This window comes from Sorghum bicolor, chromosome 10 (genome assembly GCF_000003195.3).
Source record: "Sorghum bicolor cultivar BTx623 chromosome 10, Sorghum_bicolor_NCBIv3, whole genome shotgun sequence".
Taxonomy (NCBI): Eukaryota; Viridiplantae; Streptophyta; class Magnoliopsida; order Poales; family Poaceae; genus Sorghum; species Sorghum bicolor.
The window spans coordinates 23,386,745-23,404,556 of NC_012879.2; the positions used below are offsets into that span (position 1 = coordinate 23,386,745).

The window sequence follows — 17,812 nt, forward strand, 5'->3', positions numbered from 1 at the left end:
CCCTTTGAACACTTGGAACAATTCCTGGGTGGATTCCACCTCAACCGAACGGGCCTATCTGGTTTTGATCCGTGTGATCGGCTGATTGTTGATGTTGCCCACGAACCCACGATCCAGCCTCAGCCTGTTGTATATGTACTGCACATTGCGATGCATGGAACAGAGCATTCAGTCTTTTTTTTTACTCTTGGCATGTAAGGTAAACAACCATAACAGAAAACGTACTTCGCTCACCATTTCTTTTCCTTCTTCAGTCGTTGAGCACGCTGGTGTGCTCAAGATACAACGGCTGGCGCTTGTTTTGCTTATATCTCACAGTTATGGATGAAAACGTATCGGATACAAACGGATATCACCGATATCATATTTGTTTTCATATTTCTGGTCGGATTCGGATTCGAATACGGATAATGTCAACCATATCGGATAAGATAGGATTAGACATCGACATCATAAATATACGATTTAAGTATTCGAATACGGATACAGTATCGGATGTTGAATACTGACAGATCTGAACCCCTTTAAACAAATTCGGTCTCGAATACGGTCGGAAAATATCCGTACCGTTTTCATCCCTGCTCACAGTACAAACTGGTACTGGTACCTGCCACCTCTCGGTAGAAAACGCTAATGCAGAAAGAAATGCATTTTCACACTTTCATAATACGAAAGTTAGGAAGCCAAAAAAAGAGAGGCAAAGCTATAAACAGAATATCGTGCCAAACATGTGGTGCATCTTGCTGAAAAACTTGACAGGATGGTGGTGCCCATGGCGGTGCGCCTGGGGTGGTGACTGTGGCTTCTTCCTCCTCAGCTGGAAGAACTGCTGCATTATCTCTGAGCACTCGGTCGACAGCACACCACGCCTGATGGTTATCTTCGGGTGGAAAGGGTGGACAGGCCCTGCGGCCTTGCTCTGGTTTGTTGAATCCAGAGTGTTTGTTTGTCCATCCCCAGGGAACAGCCTGTAAACCAAGTGTGTGAGCCGCACTTCTTGAGCTTTCTAACCACATCGTGATGTTTCAATGATGTTGGGTCAATAAAAGCAATGGAATAGGGAAACTCTCTCCATTTTAACTGGGACTATCCTTGTATACAAACTCTGTGTGTACAAATACACTTTCCATCTAAACAATGAGGACTGCAATATGTATTGATTTGATTTGCAGACAAGAAATATAGTAGCAATGAACAGCCCACGGTGACGATCATTGACACACCAGCAGCTGTTTATAAACACTACAGTATTACCGTAGGCATTTGTTTTAGTCAACCAATGCAAATAATAATTGATACTAAACTGATTGCAGAAGTGAAAAAGAATAGTTTAACCCTCAATTGCTTTTGTTTCTAGATGGAGTTATCAAGGGTTAGCCAAATGAAGGAACTGAACAGCATCAGGGACACTTCAGCGCTTCAACATTTTTAACTGATTTTCATATTCAATCTAACAAAAAAATTAACTGATCTTACAGTGAGCTGTAAGAGCATAAAAGCTACCTTTGGTGTAGCATATGCTAATTTTTATATAAAAAAAATCGAAAGACTAACTTCAACTTCTCTTAACTAGACAGTCACTGGCATCTGACACTAGGTTGCAGTGAGTGTTCACTGCATGCAGTAGCAGCCATGCCCATAACCAGGGCCATAGATCTGATTATGTACAGATTACTATGAAATTCCAACTATGGTATATCACATACCTAACCCAGCTGCCATCGGCTCCCAGAAGCTTATTTGGGGCACCCCAAACCACAGTATCGATTCTAGCTTGAAGAATAGCGCCAGCACACATGGCACAAGGTTCCAAAGTCACATAAAGCGTTGTATCCTGCAATACTTTAGATTAGGAGATTTCTAAAATAACAAATTAATACATACATAAACCATAAACACAAAAGATTTCATAAAAATGCTGCGCATTCGTGGTCAGAAAGTTCTACACTTAAAGGTGGATTTTTATTTCAAAAAGCCATACAAACAAAGATAGTTTGTGGTGTCCTTATGAAGATGAAAAGCAATAATCCTTCTGAATTATAAATTTTAAAGTAGTGTGAACTGAAACAAACATTAAGCAAAGCCTAGGGTCATGACAAGCCCAAATCTATAAACTAATAACTATAGCATGTAAGTACATGTATTATCAATTTGACAGCTATCCATGTCAAGTGCCATAACCAGTTTGAGATGATCTCACAAAGAAAAATAAAGATATTATACAAAAGAGAAATGATTAAGTATGAAGGGATATATTTTGTAATGCTTCTACAGTTACGGAAAACAGCTAGCTATGGGTGTGAAATAATACCGCTAAGCGCCATGTCTTGAGTTTGTTAGAAGCCTCTCTTATACAAACAATTTCAGCATGCGCAGTTGAATCCCTGAGATCTTCAACTCTGAATACAAGCAGGGCACAGAACAATTAGCAAAATAAATATTTCAATTTTCAAGTTTACGCTTAGCTATATAATATGATATAACTTACAGATTACAACCACGAGCAATAATTTCGCCATTCTGTACTAGCACTGCTCCAACGGGTACCTCCCAAATATCTGCAGCTCTCTGGGCTTCAAGTAAAGCTTCCCTCATGAATAACTCATCAACCTTTCTCTGCTCAGCATCACGCTGGTATGCTTCCTCCCATTCATCAAATGTATCCTTCAATACCTGTTTATTTCTTTGAAACATTCTCCTTTTCAATTCCGTATCTTTCCCTCCTGTTTTAATAATTTGCGGGGCCTCTTGCACGACATTCTTCTCTTCAAACCTTTTAGAAACTCCCACGGGTAACACTGGTGGTCCAAGGATACCAGTTGAGGTATTCTCATGTGGCCTAACTGCTTGCATTTGAGGATCATGATAAGGAGTAATAGCACCTGAAGGATCATATATCCAATCAGCTCCATCACCACTGTGACCAGCTTCCATTTCACTGATGGTCACAGAAGAGCTGCCAGCCAACATTCCTTTCCCAGTAAAAACCTCACCAGAACCCTCTGTTGTGATCCTGGAAGTAGCAGTTTTGTGTTCGGGTAAATGTCCTATTGTGATATCTAGCAAAGTTGGAGTGCTATCATCTATGCTATTTCTTTTCGGTAATTCACCAATATCAGATTGTTTTATTCTCTCCCCTGATATATGTAGATCATCCATAGAACTTGTAGGCAACAAGTCTCCCTCAGATCTACCTACTTGAGGTTCAATAATAGTTTCTGATATTCGCAAACCATGTGTACCAGTAAGCAAATATTCCTCATTTGACATTGAAGCCACTCCAGATTCTTGTTCACCACCATGCAACTTTATCAACTGCTGATGTTTTGCTTTGGTACTGGCATTTTTCTTCTTTGTGCCATCATTATCATGTTCCTGACTAGAAAGCCAACCCTCTGTGCTCTGAGAATTATTAGATGAACTTTTCTTAACTGATTTGTGACTAGAGTCATTGGAGTCACCACGTTGAATAAATCCAAGACGGATTATATCAGCAACATAAGCCCAGAGTGACTTGTGAACTTTCCTAGCAAGAGCAGATTCATTGTTGGGTGTCTGAGAGGCAGAATTAGTAGCTCCATCAGCTGACGAACTTTCCTCCTTGTTGGCCGTCTTGAAGGTCTCTTGAGAAGTAGTACTCTGAACATCCCACATTTCATCTGCGGGTCCTTTTGTTCTAGACCTTGACAACGAGCTTGCTATACCTTCCACTATGGACTTCTCATTTTTCTTTGTTGAAGTAGCGTCTGCATCTGAGACTCCCTTTTGGAGCTCATCAACAAACCGTCCAACAGGAAAGGTAGATGATTTCTCTAATCGAGCAGCTGATTCTAGCATGCTTTCCTTGGCACTTGAACCACTTGGTAAACTAGTTCCTGCAGTAGTCTCACTCCTTATTTCTTGGCCATAGATTCCCATAGTTGCTGTTTGTTGTCCCATATCCACATTAGTCATAGATGATGCCTTTTCGGTGCTTTCTATGAGCAAACCAGTAATGTTTTTGTCCTCAGAGATCCTGCTGGTGTCTGCCTGCTGCCAGATCAAATCCATGTTATGATGTGTATCCTGAGAGGATTCACGAAAAATACTTCTTGCTTCATCATCTTGTTCTGTATTACAAACTTGTGTAATTTGCTGACCATTCTTGCCTTTTCTCTCCCTTGACCAATGTACAGTTGATGCCTTATGAACTTGATTGCCATTTCTAGTCACAGGACCTTGTGAACTGCTAACTGTAGCATCACTAGCATGGATCTTAGAAAAATCAATTTGATCTTTCATACTGCCAATTGCTACAGCAGAAGGTGATTGAAATGGGTCACTAATTCTGGTTTGGAGATGACTGCCTGAAGTGCTAGCTACAACAGCATTACTAGCATTGGCAGTATTAAGTTCAGCTTGTTCTTGACTTTCCCTTTTGTTTTCAGCAATATTAGTCGATGGCTTTGAGTGAAATGGATCATACAATCCAGTCTCAACATGACTTTGTGAACCCCTAACCATGGCACTATCATTAGCAGAGATCTTATTTTGGTACCCTTCTTTTTCCTGGCTTCTTGTTCTACTAATGAAATCCGTACTGGAAGATGAGTTCATGTCTGATCTAGTTTCCAAGTGACTTTGTGAATTCCTAGACGTGGAAGTATCACTAGCATGGATCTTCGAAATATCAACATGTGTAATATTCTGCATGTCTATATCTGTTTCATGTATCACTTGTTGGTTTACAATCCTCTTCTTATCTCTTGTAACATGAGTTATATTCTGTAAGGAAGTAGAACTGTCATCAATATCCATCTGGTTTATCTCATTATAATTTCTCACTGAGTGAGAGGCCCTGCTGACATTGCGACCGTTATCAGTTGTTACATTGAGGTTCTCTGAGTTTTTCCTTGAATCAGTGACTGAGACCAAGTTCTGATTCACCTCATTATGCTGATCAACTTGTCTTCTACTGTCACTAGCCATCTTCACAGAATTTTGAACAGAAGATGGCGTATTCTTAGTGTATTTTTCTCTATCTTCCTGATGATAGCGCTGTGCTCTTGAATCTTGTTCAGTGCTATTATCTTGGACTTCTGATATCTCCATTATCTTCTGTGAGCTCTTTCTTGAACCATCCTTATGTACTGCAGCTTGCTGAGCAGCACTGCTACCATGCTTTAAAATAGATGTGTTCTTTGAACTGGATGTAAACCTAGTATCATCCTCAGTTATAAACTTGTCATCTTGTCTTCCTATCCTAGAATCTCTTACTCTCACAAACTGCGCATCATCATAATCATAACTATCTCTCTCATCATTTGACCAACCAGCTGAACGTCGTCGGTCCCTCTCTTCAGATATCCGCTCAGTTCGTCGACCTACATTGTCATGCCACCTCACACTTGAGGCTGCATTCCCCTTCTGCCCTGTATGTCTAGCATCGAATGTGCTCCTAAAATTTGAAGCCCTCTTTGAATCATCCTCATGCAATGAAGATGCTCCTGCAGACCTTTGAGATCTCACCCCAGAGTAGTACCTTCGGTCAGCAAGATCTTGCTCATCGTAGTCAATCTCTTTGTCATTCCAATGATGTGATCTCAAGACTGAAACATCCTCTCCATCTGTATCTTCACTTCTTCTCTGGTGCCGTGAAACATATCTGTTGTCATTGTCATGGCGCCTGCCTTCTCTCCTCACCTTATCATCATTCTCAAAATTCCTACTCTCTCTTCTCTGATCAAATCCTCCTAGATCCTCTGTATACCGATCAGCCCTCCTGACATCAGCTACATCATCAGAGTTAAAATTCCTCCTTTCTCTTGTGTGGTTATATTCCCTGTCATCATCACAGTACCTTTTAGTTTCAACCCTCCTTGAGTCAATTGCATCATTGGATACAAAATTCCTTGTACCCCTCCCTTCCCATCTCTGCCTTCGCCGCCCCAAGTCAAGATCATCCTCATCATCATAGTACTCACTTCGCTGCCGCCGCCTCCAGTCAGAATCTGTGAAACCATGACGGCACTCATCTAGATCGCTCCTCTCTCTATGCCGGCCACTGCACACATCCTCACCACGGTAATAGCTTTCTAGGCCCTTCCTCCGATAGCAAACCCTAGAATGACCATCCCCATGATCAACATCATCATCTTCCCATCTCCTACTGAAACGCATCCCACCTACCTCCACTTGACCATAACCGAAAACCTCGTCTTCCTCCTCCCAATCATGAAGGCATTCCATCGAAGACCTTCCGTGCAGCCACTGGCCGCCCTCATACTCCCACACCTCCTGCCGCATCGCCCTCCCCACCAACCTCGGCACATCTCGCCGTACGCAACCAGCTCCAAGCAAGGTCCCACCCCCGGAGCTGGCGCAACGGCACTCAGGCGCTTTCAATCGCCGGCGGACCGCCCTAAGATCCGGCCTCCCAGCGCCACTCCCACAGCAACGGCACCCGCGCGCCTCCACCTGACAACAGACATGTCCCGCCATCTGCCTTCCACCACCGCCGTCGCGGCAACATCGTATGGAAGCTCGCCGGCGGCAGCATCGAGGTGCATACGGGTGCGGCGGCGGCGGTGGGGGCCGGAGCCGCGCGGAAAGGAGCAGGAGGTGGGCCGAGTGGCGGAGCAGGCAGCCGTCGAGCAAGAAGCGTGGGGCGAGGTACGGGCTCTGCGGGATGAGCTCGTTGTGGTGGCGGTGGCGGTGCTCGTCGGCGTCGTCGCGATGGCAGAGGGGGGAAGGTGGGTAGTAGAAGTAGGTGTAGGAGGGGGAGGAATGGGCGTGCAAGGATGGCTTCGCGGCCCTCAGCGCGAAGGCGGCGGCGGAGTAGGAACTGTACATGGCAGCGGAAAGAGGATTCGCAGCCGACACCAGCTGCTGCCTTGTGTCTCCGGTTCCGGCGACCGCCGGAGTATAGTGGGGGGTTTGGGTGGGATGCAGCTGGATGTGTGTGTGCGCGCGCGGCCAGGGCCCGTGTTGGAAAGCTGTGGGGATACGATCGCTGAAGCCTGAAGCTCGACAAGGGAACGAGATAAATTGGAATTGTATTCTTAAAATTTACTAAAAACTTTAAAAATTGCTCTCCAATAGTTTTACATTTGACTTATGTATTTTGGCAAATTTAGCATTTGATGGACCAAACTTGGCATTTTGCATAGGCACAATGACTTGGCAATTTTGATATCCCGAGAATCTTAGACTTCTTGTCATGCCCGTACTCCCCACGTTGCGGTAGTTTCACGTGAGACGACTCCTCCCCGCGCGCGACTCTTTTCTTTCCCCCGCGCACCGCCTCCTTTCTTCGCACGCCGCCTCCTTTCTTCCCGCAGGGACGAAGGAGATCCATCGCCGCCTCCTTTTCTTGCAGCAACGCGAGGCTACCTCGAGCAGATGTCGCCGGCCTGGATCAAGCAGCGACCTTTTTTGGCGACCTCGAAGCCCTCCTTGCAGAAGCCTTGGGACCTGGATGCCGCGGTGCTACCTGGGACTGTTGCCTCGATCGGATCTCGACGACCTGGACCAAGTGGCGACGTGGACTTGCGGGATGAACACGGCCGCGCGATGCGCGAGAGAATTGGCGGCGACGGGCGAAGGAATTGCGCGTGAAAAAGAAAGCGCCCGCACGACGCGCCAGAGAATTTTCTGCGAAGATGAAAGATTCCCGCACAAAATTAGTTAGGTCCACTATTTTGGGAAATGCTAAGTCAAAAATGCCAAACACTTGGAGATGAACTTATTTTTCTTTTGGCAAAACGTTTAGGGACTTGGCAAACTCCAACAAATAGCAAATTCCAATTGCATAACTGTTGGAGATGCTCTTAGAGCTTGTTTAGTTCTAAAAAAGTTTGCAAAAAATTTCAGATTCTCTGTCATATCAAATCTTTAGACGTATGTATGGAGTATTAAATATAGACAAAAATAAAAACTAATTGCACAGTTTGGTCGAAATTGACGAGACGAATCTTTTAAGCCTAGTTAGTTCATGATTGAACAATATTTGTCAAATACAAACGAAAGTGCTACTATTCCTATTTTGTAAAAATTTTTGAAGCTAAACAAGGCCTAAGAACTTCAATGATTTTGCATATTTTGTGTGGTAAAATATGGAGTTTTAACAAATATAACAAAGCTAAAAAAAGTTTATCTTTAACCATTTTTCATAATTCTTTTTCCAAAAAATAAAATTATAGACCTATTTGTTGCCCGCGTTTTTTCCCTCAGACGCCGCCATCAGTTCACATGGTTTTTCGCCGCCACCCACTTGATATTGCTAGTCGCCAAGACGTTAAAGAAGAGTCCAAGGTCGCCGGTTGTGGGGGTATAAACCCCAATACCCTTACGGCTAGACTTGGGCCAGGAGGCTTGGCCCATTACAAGACAAGTCTGAGGCTTGATCCAACTGCTTGGAGTTTTGCGCAAGGAAAGAAGACGTGGAGACCAAGCAGGATTCTAGTCGGTTAGAATAGAAATTGATATCGAACTATCTATGGCAATTGTAACCAACTGGGATTAGTTTCCAGATCTGTAATCCTGCCCTCCGGACTATATAAGGAGGGGCAAGGGACCCCCTTAGGACACATTATTCTCTCAACACAATCCAATACAATCAGACGCAGGACGTAGGTATTACGCCCACGTGGCGGCCGAACCTGGATAAAAAGCTTGTCCGTGTCTTGCGTCACCATCGAGTTCGTAGCTTGCGCACCGTCTACCGATAAACTACTACCGTAGGTATACCCCAAGGTAGACTACCGACCAGCTTTCGTCGACAGTGGCGCGCCAGGTAGGGGGTGTGCGTACAGCTCTCTCGGCGAACAAGATGGTCATTCCAGCTTCCGCGGCCGTGCCTGAAGGCCTCACGTTCACCGTCGGCCAGATCACGTGGACGACTCACGGCGGTGACCTCACGACCACGGTTTCGGAAGAGGCCTAGATCCGATCTGGGACAACAGAGGCATCGACTCCGACTGCGCTAACACCGAGCACTCGGCCACTGCTCCCTCGTTACAAAGGAAAGAAGGTCGACGGCTCGGACCTTTTCTGAGCTCTTGATCGCGCTGATCTCAAGCTTCTCGAAGTTTCCCGACTAGTAGATGGGATCTCGCGCCAATCTGATCAAGTCACGCCAACGGATTTTTTTGACTCCTGCCGGCCAACTCGTGTCATCACACACGAACGGTTGGGGACGTCCCTGACAATAACTTCCACTCCCTCAGGGCGGTCCGTTGAACTCAAGGCAAGCCCAGACCAGGGTTTCCCTTACGGGCTAAACGACTCAGCCGTTTACTACTCACGGCACATCCAATCCCTCTTCAACAGGACGGGTTGGTCGCCAAAACGGAGCAGTCGACCAGCTCGTCACTTCGTCAACATGGTAGCCATCCGAGAACTACCGGGCGACCAAGCTTCGAGCACAAACTCCAGCACTGGGTTCGTCCCCACCAAGGTTATAAACTCCGTGGACGAAGATTACGACCTGGATTTACCACCGTACCCTCCGGGCTTCTCTCGTTTCTCGATTTTTCCGCCCCGGCGGGGAGATCTCGTTTTCAATGTCAGCGGAGACGAACCGGTCGTTGATGGAGAGACAGACGAGCAGAGGCAGCTCCGCGAACAGCGCAATGCTGACCGCGCTCGGCGACGCGCGGACGAGGAGCGGCAACTCCCGCCGCATAACCTCAGCGACGCTTTCGACATGGTCGGAGATCAGCAAGTCTACAGAACGCCAAGCGCTAACGTGGCTGTCGCTATGGCCAACCTAGACCGACTCCCTGATACTCTAGAATGCCAGGGCGTCCGGACCAGCGTACGCGCGCATCTGATCGCCGCGATGGGACAGACAGCCACCTTGCTCAAAATAGTCCAAGCTATCTCCCACGCAGAGGTCTCCTCCGACCAGACTCATCGCAGCCGGACCTCACCACAACCTAGCGAGCACCACCGTAGTCGTTCCCCCAACAATCGTCGAAAGGGTTCACGGCGTGACAACGGTGGTCGGGACGCCGGCGGCTACCGCGAGCAGAATCATGGGCGTGGTCAGGAAGTAAACCAGGACAGGGATCTTCGGTACAACATCCCTCCCAAGGACGCCCGGGACCGCATCAACAGGCGCGCCACGGAAAGAGCGGTGCACGAAAACCTGCGTCGCATTGAGTACGATGCCACGCACGGTCCCCCGGGCCTGAGACAGTTTTCCTCACACCTTCGTCAGGTCGTGTGGCCCCGCAATTTCAAGCTCGAAAAACTCAAAAAATACGACAGCAAGGAAAACCTAGAGAACTGGATCATTCTCTATGAGATTGCAGTTCGTTCAGCAGCAGGAGATGAGCACGTCATGGCCAATTACTTCCCAGTCGTCGTCGACCAGGCTGGTCATCAATGGCTCTTGGGCCTGCCCGAAGACTCTTTCGACTCCTGGGAAGAACTGCGCCAAGCGTTTATCGACAATTTCATCGCTACGTGCGAGCAGCCTGGGAACAAGTACGACCTCGAGAGGATAAGGGACAGGAAAAACGAGTCTCTACGCGATTACATCCGACGATTCTCGGATATGCGTCTTAAAATCCCGAAAATTTCCCACGACGAGGCCATATCTGCTTTCATCAAAGGGCTACGCTTCCACGAAGCACTGAGGAACAAGCTACTGCGTAAAAGGCCAACGACGATGGCCGAGCTCCTTGCTACGGCTAAAAATTACGCCGGCGCCGACGACGCAGAAAAGCTCATCCGGGACGATGCGAGAGGTCCCGACCAGCCTCCTCGACGAGACGACAGTCGTGGTCGCTTCGACAACAGGAACCATCGTCGCCTCGACAACCGCGACCACAGAGAAGGTTGGGATAGGCGGCGCGACAATCGTGATGACTTCAGAGGCAAGCGCCCTCGCGATCACGACCACGAGGTGAATACGGTCAAGCGTCCTAATGGGCGGCGGGACTACCAGGAACACTACAACAAGACGTTGAAGGGACCATGCCAACTGCATCCAAAATCCAACCACATGATGGAGGAATGTTGCATCCTCAAAAGCATCTACACGCGGTGGGCTGCTCAAGACGATCCCGCCAAGAAAAACGGGAAACAGGACGGGTGCGATCACGAAGACGAGGACGAGGACCAGGATAGGGACCCACGAGACCAGTATGTCAGTCCCACCGACGTGGTCCACTCCATCTTCGGGGGCAAAGTTTCCATCGAGTCTAAACGAGAAAGAAAGCTCTTAAAGAGAGCCTGCCTCAACATAGACAGCACCGATGGTCTGATCGCCGATCCTAAATTTCCTCCCTGGTCGCACAGGGAGATCTCCTTCAGCAGGAAAGATCAGTGGGCCGCCATCCCAGAGCCAGGACGTTTCCCCCTAATCTTGGATCCTTGCATCAACAGCATCAGATTCGAGTGCATGCTCGTCGACAGGGGAAGCTCCATTGACATCCTCTTTCGCAATAGCTTGCCTGCTCTCAAGATAACCCCGGCACAGCTAAAGCCCTACGACGCTCAATTCTGGGGAGTCCTGCCGGGTCAAAGTTCAGTACCCCTCAGACAAATAACACTGCCTGTCCAGTTCGGAACGTCCGACCACTTTCAAACGGAGTTCGTCAACTTTGTGGTCGCCGACTTTGATGGAACTTACCATGCAATACTGGGCCGACCGTCGCTGACAAAGTTCATGGCGGTTCCACACTACTCATACCTGGTCCTCAAAATGCCTACAGAGAAGGGCGTCCTAACTGTCAGGGGCAATGTCTACACCGCATACACTTGCGAGGAGGAAAGCTTCAAGATCACCGAAGCAATTGATCTTTCAATCCGCATGGCAGAAACAGCAGCCCAAGCGGCACAGGTCCCACCCAACCAGCTCCAACTACCCGAGCAGGAGACCGCAAGGAAGAATTCAAAGTCCAAAGAGCACAAGGAAGTACAGCTGGTCGACGGTAGCCCCGAGAAGACGGCCCTCATCGGGGCCAACCTAGACCCTAAATAGGAAGACACGCTCGTCAGGTTTCTAAGGGACAACGTGAGCGTTTTCGCATGGAAACCCGCAGACATGCCCGGCGTCCCACGAAACCTGATCGAGCACTCCTTAAACGTCTCGAAGGCCGCAAGACCCATCAAGCAAAAGCTGCGACGGTTCGCTCGTGACAAAAAGGAGGCTATTAGGACAGAGATAATACGGCTTCTAGCAGCTGGATTTATTAAAGAAGTGTATCATCCCGATTGGCTCGCCAATCCGGTTCTTGTACGCAAAAAGAATAATGAATGGAGAATGTGCGTTAATTACACTGATCTCAATAAACACTGTCCTAAAGATCCTTTCGGTCTCCCTCGCATCGACGAGGTGGTCGACTCAACGGCCGGATGCGAACTCCTTTCTTTTCTAGACTGCTACTCTGGTTATCACCAGATCTCGCTTAAGGAAGATGACCAGATCAAAACATCTTTTATCACTCCTTTCGGCACGTATTGCTACACGACCATGTCCTTTGGACTCAAAAATGCCGGAGCCACCTATCAACGGGCCATCCAGCAATGCCTCCACGACGAGATTCGCGATGACCTCGTCGAGGCTTATGTAGACGACGTCGTCGTCAAAACAAGGGATGCAAACACTCTAATCGACAACCTAGACCGAACCTTTAAGGCACTAAATAAATACAAGTGGAAGCTTAACCCCAAAAAGTGCATCTTTGGGGTCCCCTCCGGTCTACTACTCGGCAACGTCGTCAGCCGCGACGGCATACGACCGAATCCCTCAAAAGTAAAAGCCGTGCTCGACATGCAACCACCTAAGAATGTCAAGGATATTCAGAAGCTCACCGGATGTATGGCTGCTCTCAGTCGCTTCATCTCTAGACTGGGAGAAAAAGGCCTCCCCTTCTTCAAACTCTTGAAGGCGTCGGAAAAATTCTCCTAGACAGAGGAAGCTGACGCTGCGTTCACCCAGCTCAAGACTTTCCTCACTTCACCACCCATTCTCACATCACCTCAGCCCAATGAAGACCTACTCCTTTATATCGCAGAAACCGATAGGGTTGTCTCCACGGCAATAGTGGTTGAGCGAGACTAGCCAGGCCACGTCTACAAGGTCCAGAGACCCATTTATTTCATAAGCGAAGTCTTAAACGAGTCCAAGACCAGGTACCCACAGATACAGAAGCTCATATACGCCATCCTAATAACGTCGAGGAAGCTAAAGCACTACTTCGACGGCCACCGGGTCTTGGTAACCACCAGCTTCCCCTTGGGGGACATTCTGCGCAACAAGGCCGCCAACGACAGAATTGTAAAATGGGAAATGGAATTATGCCCATTCTCCCTGGATTTCCAGAGCCGCACTACCGTCAAGTCTCAGGCCTTGGTCGATTTCATCGCAGAGTGGACGGACCTCAACGAGCCTTCCGTTTTCGACATCTCCGACCACTAGTCAATGTTCTTCGACGGGTCCTTGAACATCAACGGCGCCGGCGCTGGGATACTTTTTGTGTCGCCTAACAAGGACAAACTACGCTACGTCCTTAGGATCCTCTTTCCGACGTCAAACAACGTCGCTGAGTACGAAGCATGCCTACACGGCATACGACTAGCCGTCGAACTGGGAGTCAAACGCCTATACATCCACGGCGACTCTGCCTTAGTCATCAACCAGCTCAACAAGGAATGGGATACAACCCACGAGAAGATGGACCTCTACTGCAACAACATCCGCAAATGGGAATCCAACTTCTACGGTATAGAATACATCCACGTGGTCCGGGATAAGAACCAGGCAGCGGATGCGCTGTCAAAGTTAGGGTCATCTCGGGCCCAGATCCCGCAAGGTGTTTTCGTTCAGGACATCCACACGCCAAGTGTGGGCACAGACCTGGTCGAAAAGCAACCTAATGAGGCAATGCTCATAGACGACACTACTCCGACAACCAGCAGCCGTGACTGGCGCGTCCCCTTCATCAGGTATATATCGGACGGATCGGGCTTCCAGGATAAAACGGAGAACGAGCGCCTCATTCGACGATCCAAGAATTACATACTGGTGGATGGCAAACTCATGCGAAAGAACGAAAGTTCCAAAGTGCTGCTCAAATGCATATCCCAAGATGACGGCATCAAGCTCTTAGATGACATACACGCCGAGTCCTGCGGCAACCATGTAGCCTCCAGAACACTGGTCGGGAAAGCTTTCCGAGCAGGTTTCTACTGGCCAACCGCGGTCGCCGACGCCGAGAAACTAGTCCAGCATTGTGAAGGATGCCAGTTCTTCGCCAAGAGGACTCACATGCCTGCTCACGAGATTCAAACCATCCCGTCATCCTGGCCTTTCGCCTGTTGGGGCCTGGACATGATCGGGCTGTTTAAGCCGGCCCCCGGGAACTTCAAGTTCGTCTTCGTGTTAATCGACAAATTCTCAAAGTGGATCGAGTACATGCCACTGGTCAAAGCAACCTCCGAGAAGGCCGTGGAGTTCCTTAACCAAATCATACACAGATTCGGGATCCCCAATAGTATAATCACTGACTTGGGCACTCAGTTCACTAGCACTACGTTCTGGGAATTCTGCGATGACAGGAGCATAGTCATAAAGTACGTGTCAGTAGCTCACCCACGGGCAAACGGCCAAGTAGAGCGCGCGAATGGAATGATTATTGATGCCCTAAAGAAAAGGTTGTACACCGAGAACGACAGAGCACTTGGACGATGGATGAAAGAGTTACTGGCTGTGGTCTGGGGTCTCCGAACTCAGGCTAGTCGCAATACAGGCGTGTCACCCTACTTCATGGTTTATGGCTTCGAGGCAGTGCTCCCATCTGACGTAACCTTTGGATCTCCAAGAATCGAACATTTTGACCAGTCAACGGCTGATATTGCCAGGGAGCTTGAAATCAACTGCATGGAGGAAAGGCGTCTAATCTCATGTATTCGAACAACAAAGTATCTCGAAGCCATCAGGCGGTACCACAACAGGAACGTCAAGGACCGTTCCTTCGTGGTCGGTGATCTGGTACTCAAATGGAAAACAAGCCAGGAAGGAACGCACAAGTTATCTACACCTTAGGAAGGACCCTATGTGGTCGCCGAAGTCACACGCTCTACATCTTACAGACTCGCGTATCCAGACGGAACACGCCTGCCTAATTCTTGGCACATAGACAAACTGCGCCGCTTCTATCCATAAGTTCCAGCACCTTTTGTTTGTAAGTCTCTTATAATTAGCAATAATAAAAGTTCTCTTTTTCGCTATATACTTTTTACACGCAGAGCTTTCGACGAGCACAATAATCTTCTTCTGAGGCGAAGATCTTTAACAATTATTAATCAAACACAGTGATACATCACTCAGAAAAACATTACAGCGCTCAAAATCATGGTCATGACAAATCAAACTTTATTACAAACTTTACATACAGAGTTTACAATAAACGCCCCTCTGGGCGGTTCCTAGTCTACTCCTACAGACTACTCTACAGGCCTACTGCTTGGGCTGATCACCCGCTCGGCCTCGCTGCCCAGTTGAAGGGGTCGGGGCCACCGGCGCCTGGCTGGTCGAGACCGCAGGCGTCGACCGCCCATCTCTGGCAATGGGCGCTCCCGACAACTCCCTGGCCGATCTATCTGACCCCGGCTGGTCGGGGGGAGTGGCCGTCCCGCAGAGGTTGATGTCGCCGATCACCGTCGACGACAAGTCAAGCAGGCCAACACGAAGGTCGTCTGCCTCCTGCGGACCAACCTCCTTGCGGTACCCCCTCTCCAGTCTGGACAGGTCGACGAGAGGATAGTTGGCGCGCACCATGCTGAGGACGTGCGCACCGGTGAATTCCCCGGCGTCCTTGACGAACTGCTGGAGCCAGTCTCATGCCCGTTGTGCCTTCTCGACTGGCGTCAGTTTCGGCGCGCGAGGCTGGTCTTCAGGGAGCTCGGGGCTGATCAAGTCAAGAATCAGGGCCACTCCTTTCCAAAGCTTGATGCAATTGGTCTTCCAGGAGTCTCGGTCCTTGATCATCTCGTCTAAATGCTTTTTGGTATTCACCTTGAGCACTGCAAGCCAAGCAGGAGGTCAGCTTGCAAATAAGAAAAGGAACGTTGAGCAACCAAAGGAAAAAGGGGTAGCACGGTTATCACCAGACAACTCCCGATTCCTGTTGCTTAGCTCCTCGCCAGCTCGGCGTCCGGTCTCCAGCGCCCCGGCAAGCTCCTGGCCGAGCTGCTCCTTCTCTTGCCACTCTGTCTTCGGTGGTCGAGGCGGGACGGTTCTGCTCCTCTTCGCTGCTGGTGTATTGAGGACACCGAGCAGCGTCGTCCTCTGGCGGGTCTACCCCCACGGGATTCTCCATGCCAGGTGCCAGTGATATGTACACCGCGCACCGGTCAACATCTCCAATCGGCAATACAATCAAAGACAAGTCAACAACTGGAAGAACAAGTAGTAAGAAGGTGAAATCAGTCAGTGACATTACCTTAGGAGCTGGCCGCCCTAGCTTGAAGGCCTGCATCCAATCACCGCTTCGAACGAAGCTGTCGTCTGCAAAGTTGAACAGCTCGTTCAACAGCTGTTGCACTTCCCCCTTCTCGAGAACTTCAGGACTCATTCCGGTCGGGTCCTGGCTCCCCGCGTACTCGTACGCCGAGTGTACCCTCTTCTGGCAGGGCATCACCCGACGACAAACAAAGTTACCAACCACTCCTGGCCCGTCTAAGCGGGACCAGTCGATCAGCTTCATCAGATCCTCCACCTGACCAGCGAACCGGGCGGTCTGTCCAGCTGACCCTCTTCTTGGGAATGTAGCCCACGTTGCAGAACGTGGAGCTGCCCGGCTCTTCCCTGACATAGAACCACTTCTTGTACCATTCGGTAAGGGAAGTGTTCCATGGGCAGTTGAGGTATCGGTTCTTCATCCCATCGCAAAGATTGAGGTATACTCCACCTGCAATCTTGGAGCCTCCAACTGCTCCTTTCTTCCTCAAGCAGAAAAGGTAGCGAAAAAGATCAAAGTGCGGCTCTATCCCAACATAGGCCTCGCACAGATGGATGAAGGTAGAAATAAGAAGAATGGAGTTAGGGTGCAGATTGCAGATCCCGATCTCATACTAAAGAAGAAGACCCTGGAGAAAAGGGTGGACAGGAATCCCAAAGCCCCTCTTGAAAAAATCTTCGAAAACCACGATCTCACCGGCACGAGGGTCGGGATAGCTCTCCCCGTCTGGCGCCCTCCAGCCGCCGAGCTCTTGGCTGTGCAGCAGTCCCATGCCGACGAGGTCATTGAGGGACCTCGTGCTGCTCCGGGACTTCTTCCACTCCTTCGCCATCAGCTCGGCCCTTTTCTTGGAGTCGCTCTTCGCCATTGATGCTGTGGGACTGCGAGTTGGTAGAACTGGTGGCGATTGCAGAAGGCAGGGATGGCAAGAATGGAAAGCTCGAAGGCAAAGGCAAGGTAAAGATTACGGGGGTACTATCAAGCTTTTATAAACAACAGCTCCACCCCTTCCACTTCTCGTATTCTTGGGAAGTGGGAGGGCCCAGCGGCGGATGCGGCGTTTCGGTTTTCAACAATTACTAGCGGTTAATACGGCGGTTTTTTTCGTATGATTGATGGTTTCCTTTTCTTGAACGACGCAAAGAGCGGCTGTACAGTTACCAGGCACACCTTTTCACGCAGCCATCTGACAATGCGCCAGGATGTCTCATCACATCAGCACATTAATGTGGTAAGATGCTTTTTTCAAAATAACAGATAAAAATTAGTGGAGGTCTGACGTTCCTGGGGACTGCACCGGCCACCGAGCACTATACGCTCGGGGACTGGTCGACCAGTCTGCCAAATTGGAGACCTAG

The 17,812-nt window shown here is 48.9% G+C and overlaps 1 protein-coding gene across 1 annotated transcript; it reads right to left on the bottom strand.

Moving 5' to 3' along the window:
* Positions 438-6,988, bottom strand: LOC8078299 (tRNA(adenine(34)) deaminase, chloroplastic). Its single transcript, XM_002438325.2, has 4 exons — positions 2,489-6,988; positions 2,312-2,399; positions 1,707-1,834; positions 438-968 (listed from the first exon to the last, which is right to left on the bottom strand). The coding sequence occupies exons 1-4, from the start codon at positions 6,829-6,831 to the stop codon at positions 704-706; spliced, it is 4,824 nt and encodes a 1,607-aa protein (XP_002438370.1). The 5' UTR covers positions 6,832-6,988; the 3' UTR covers positions 438-703.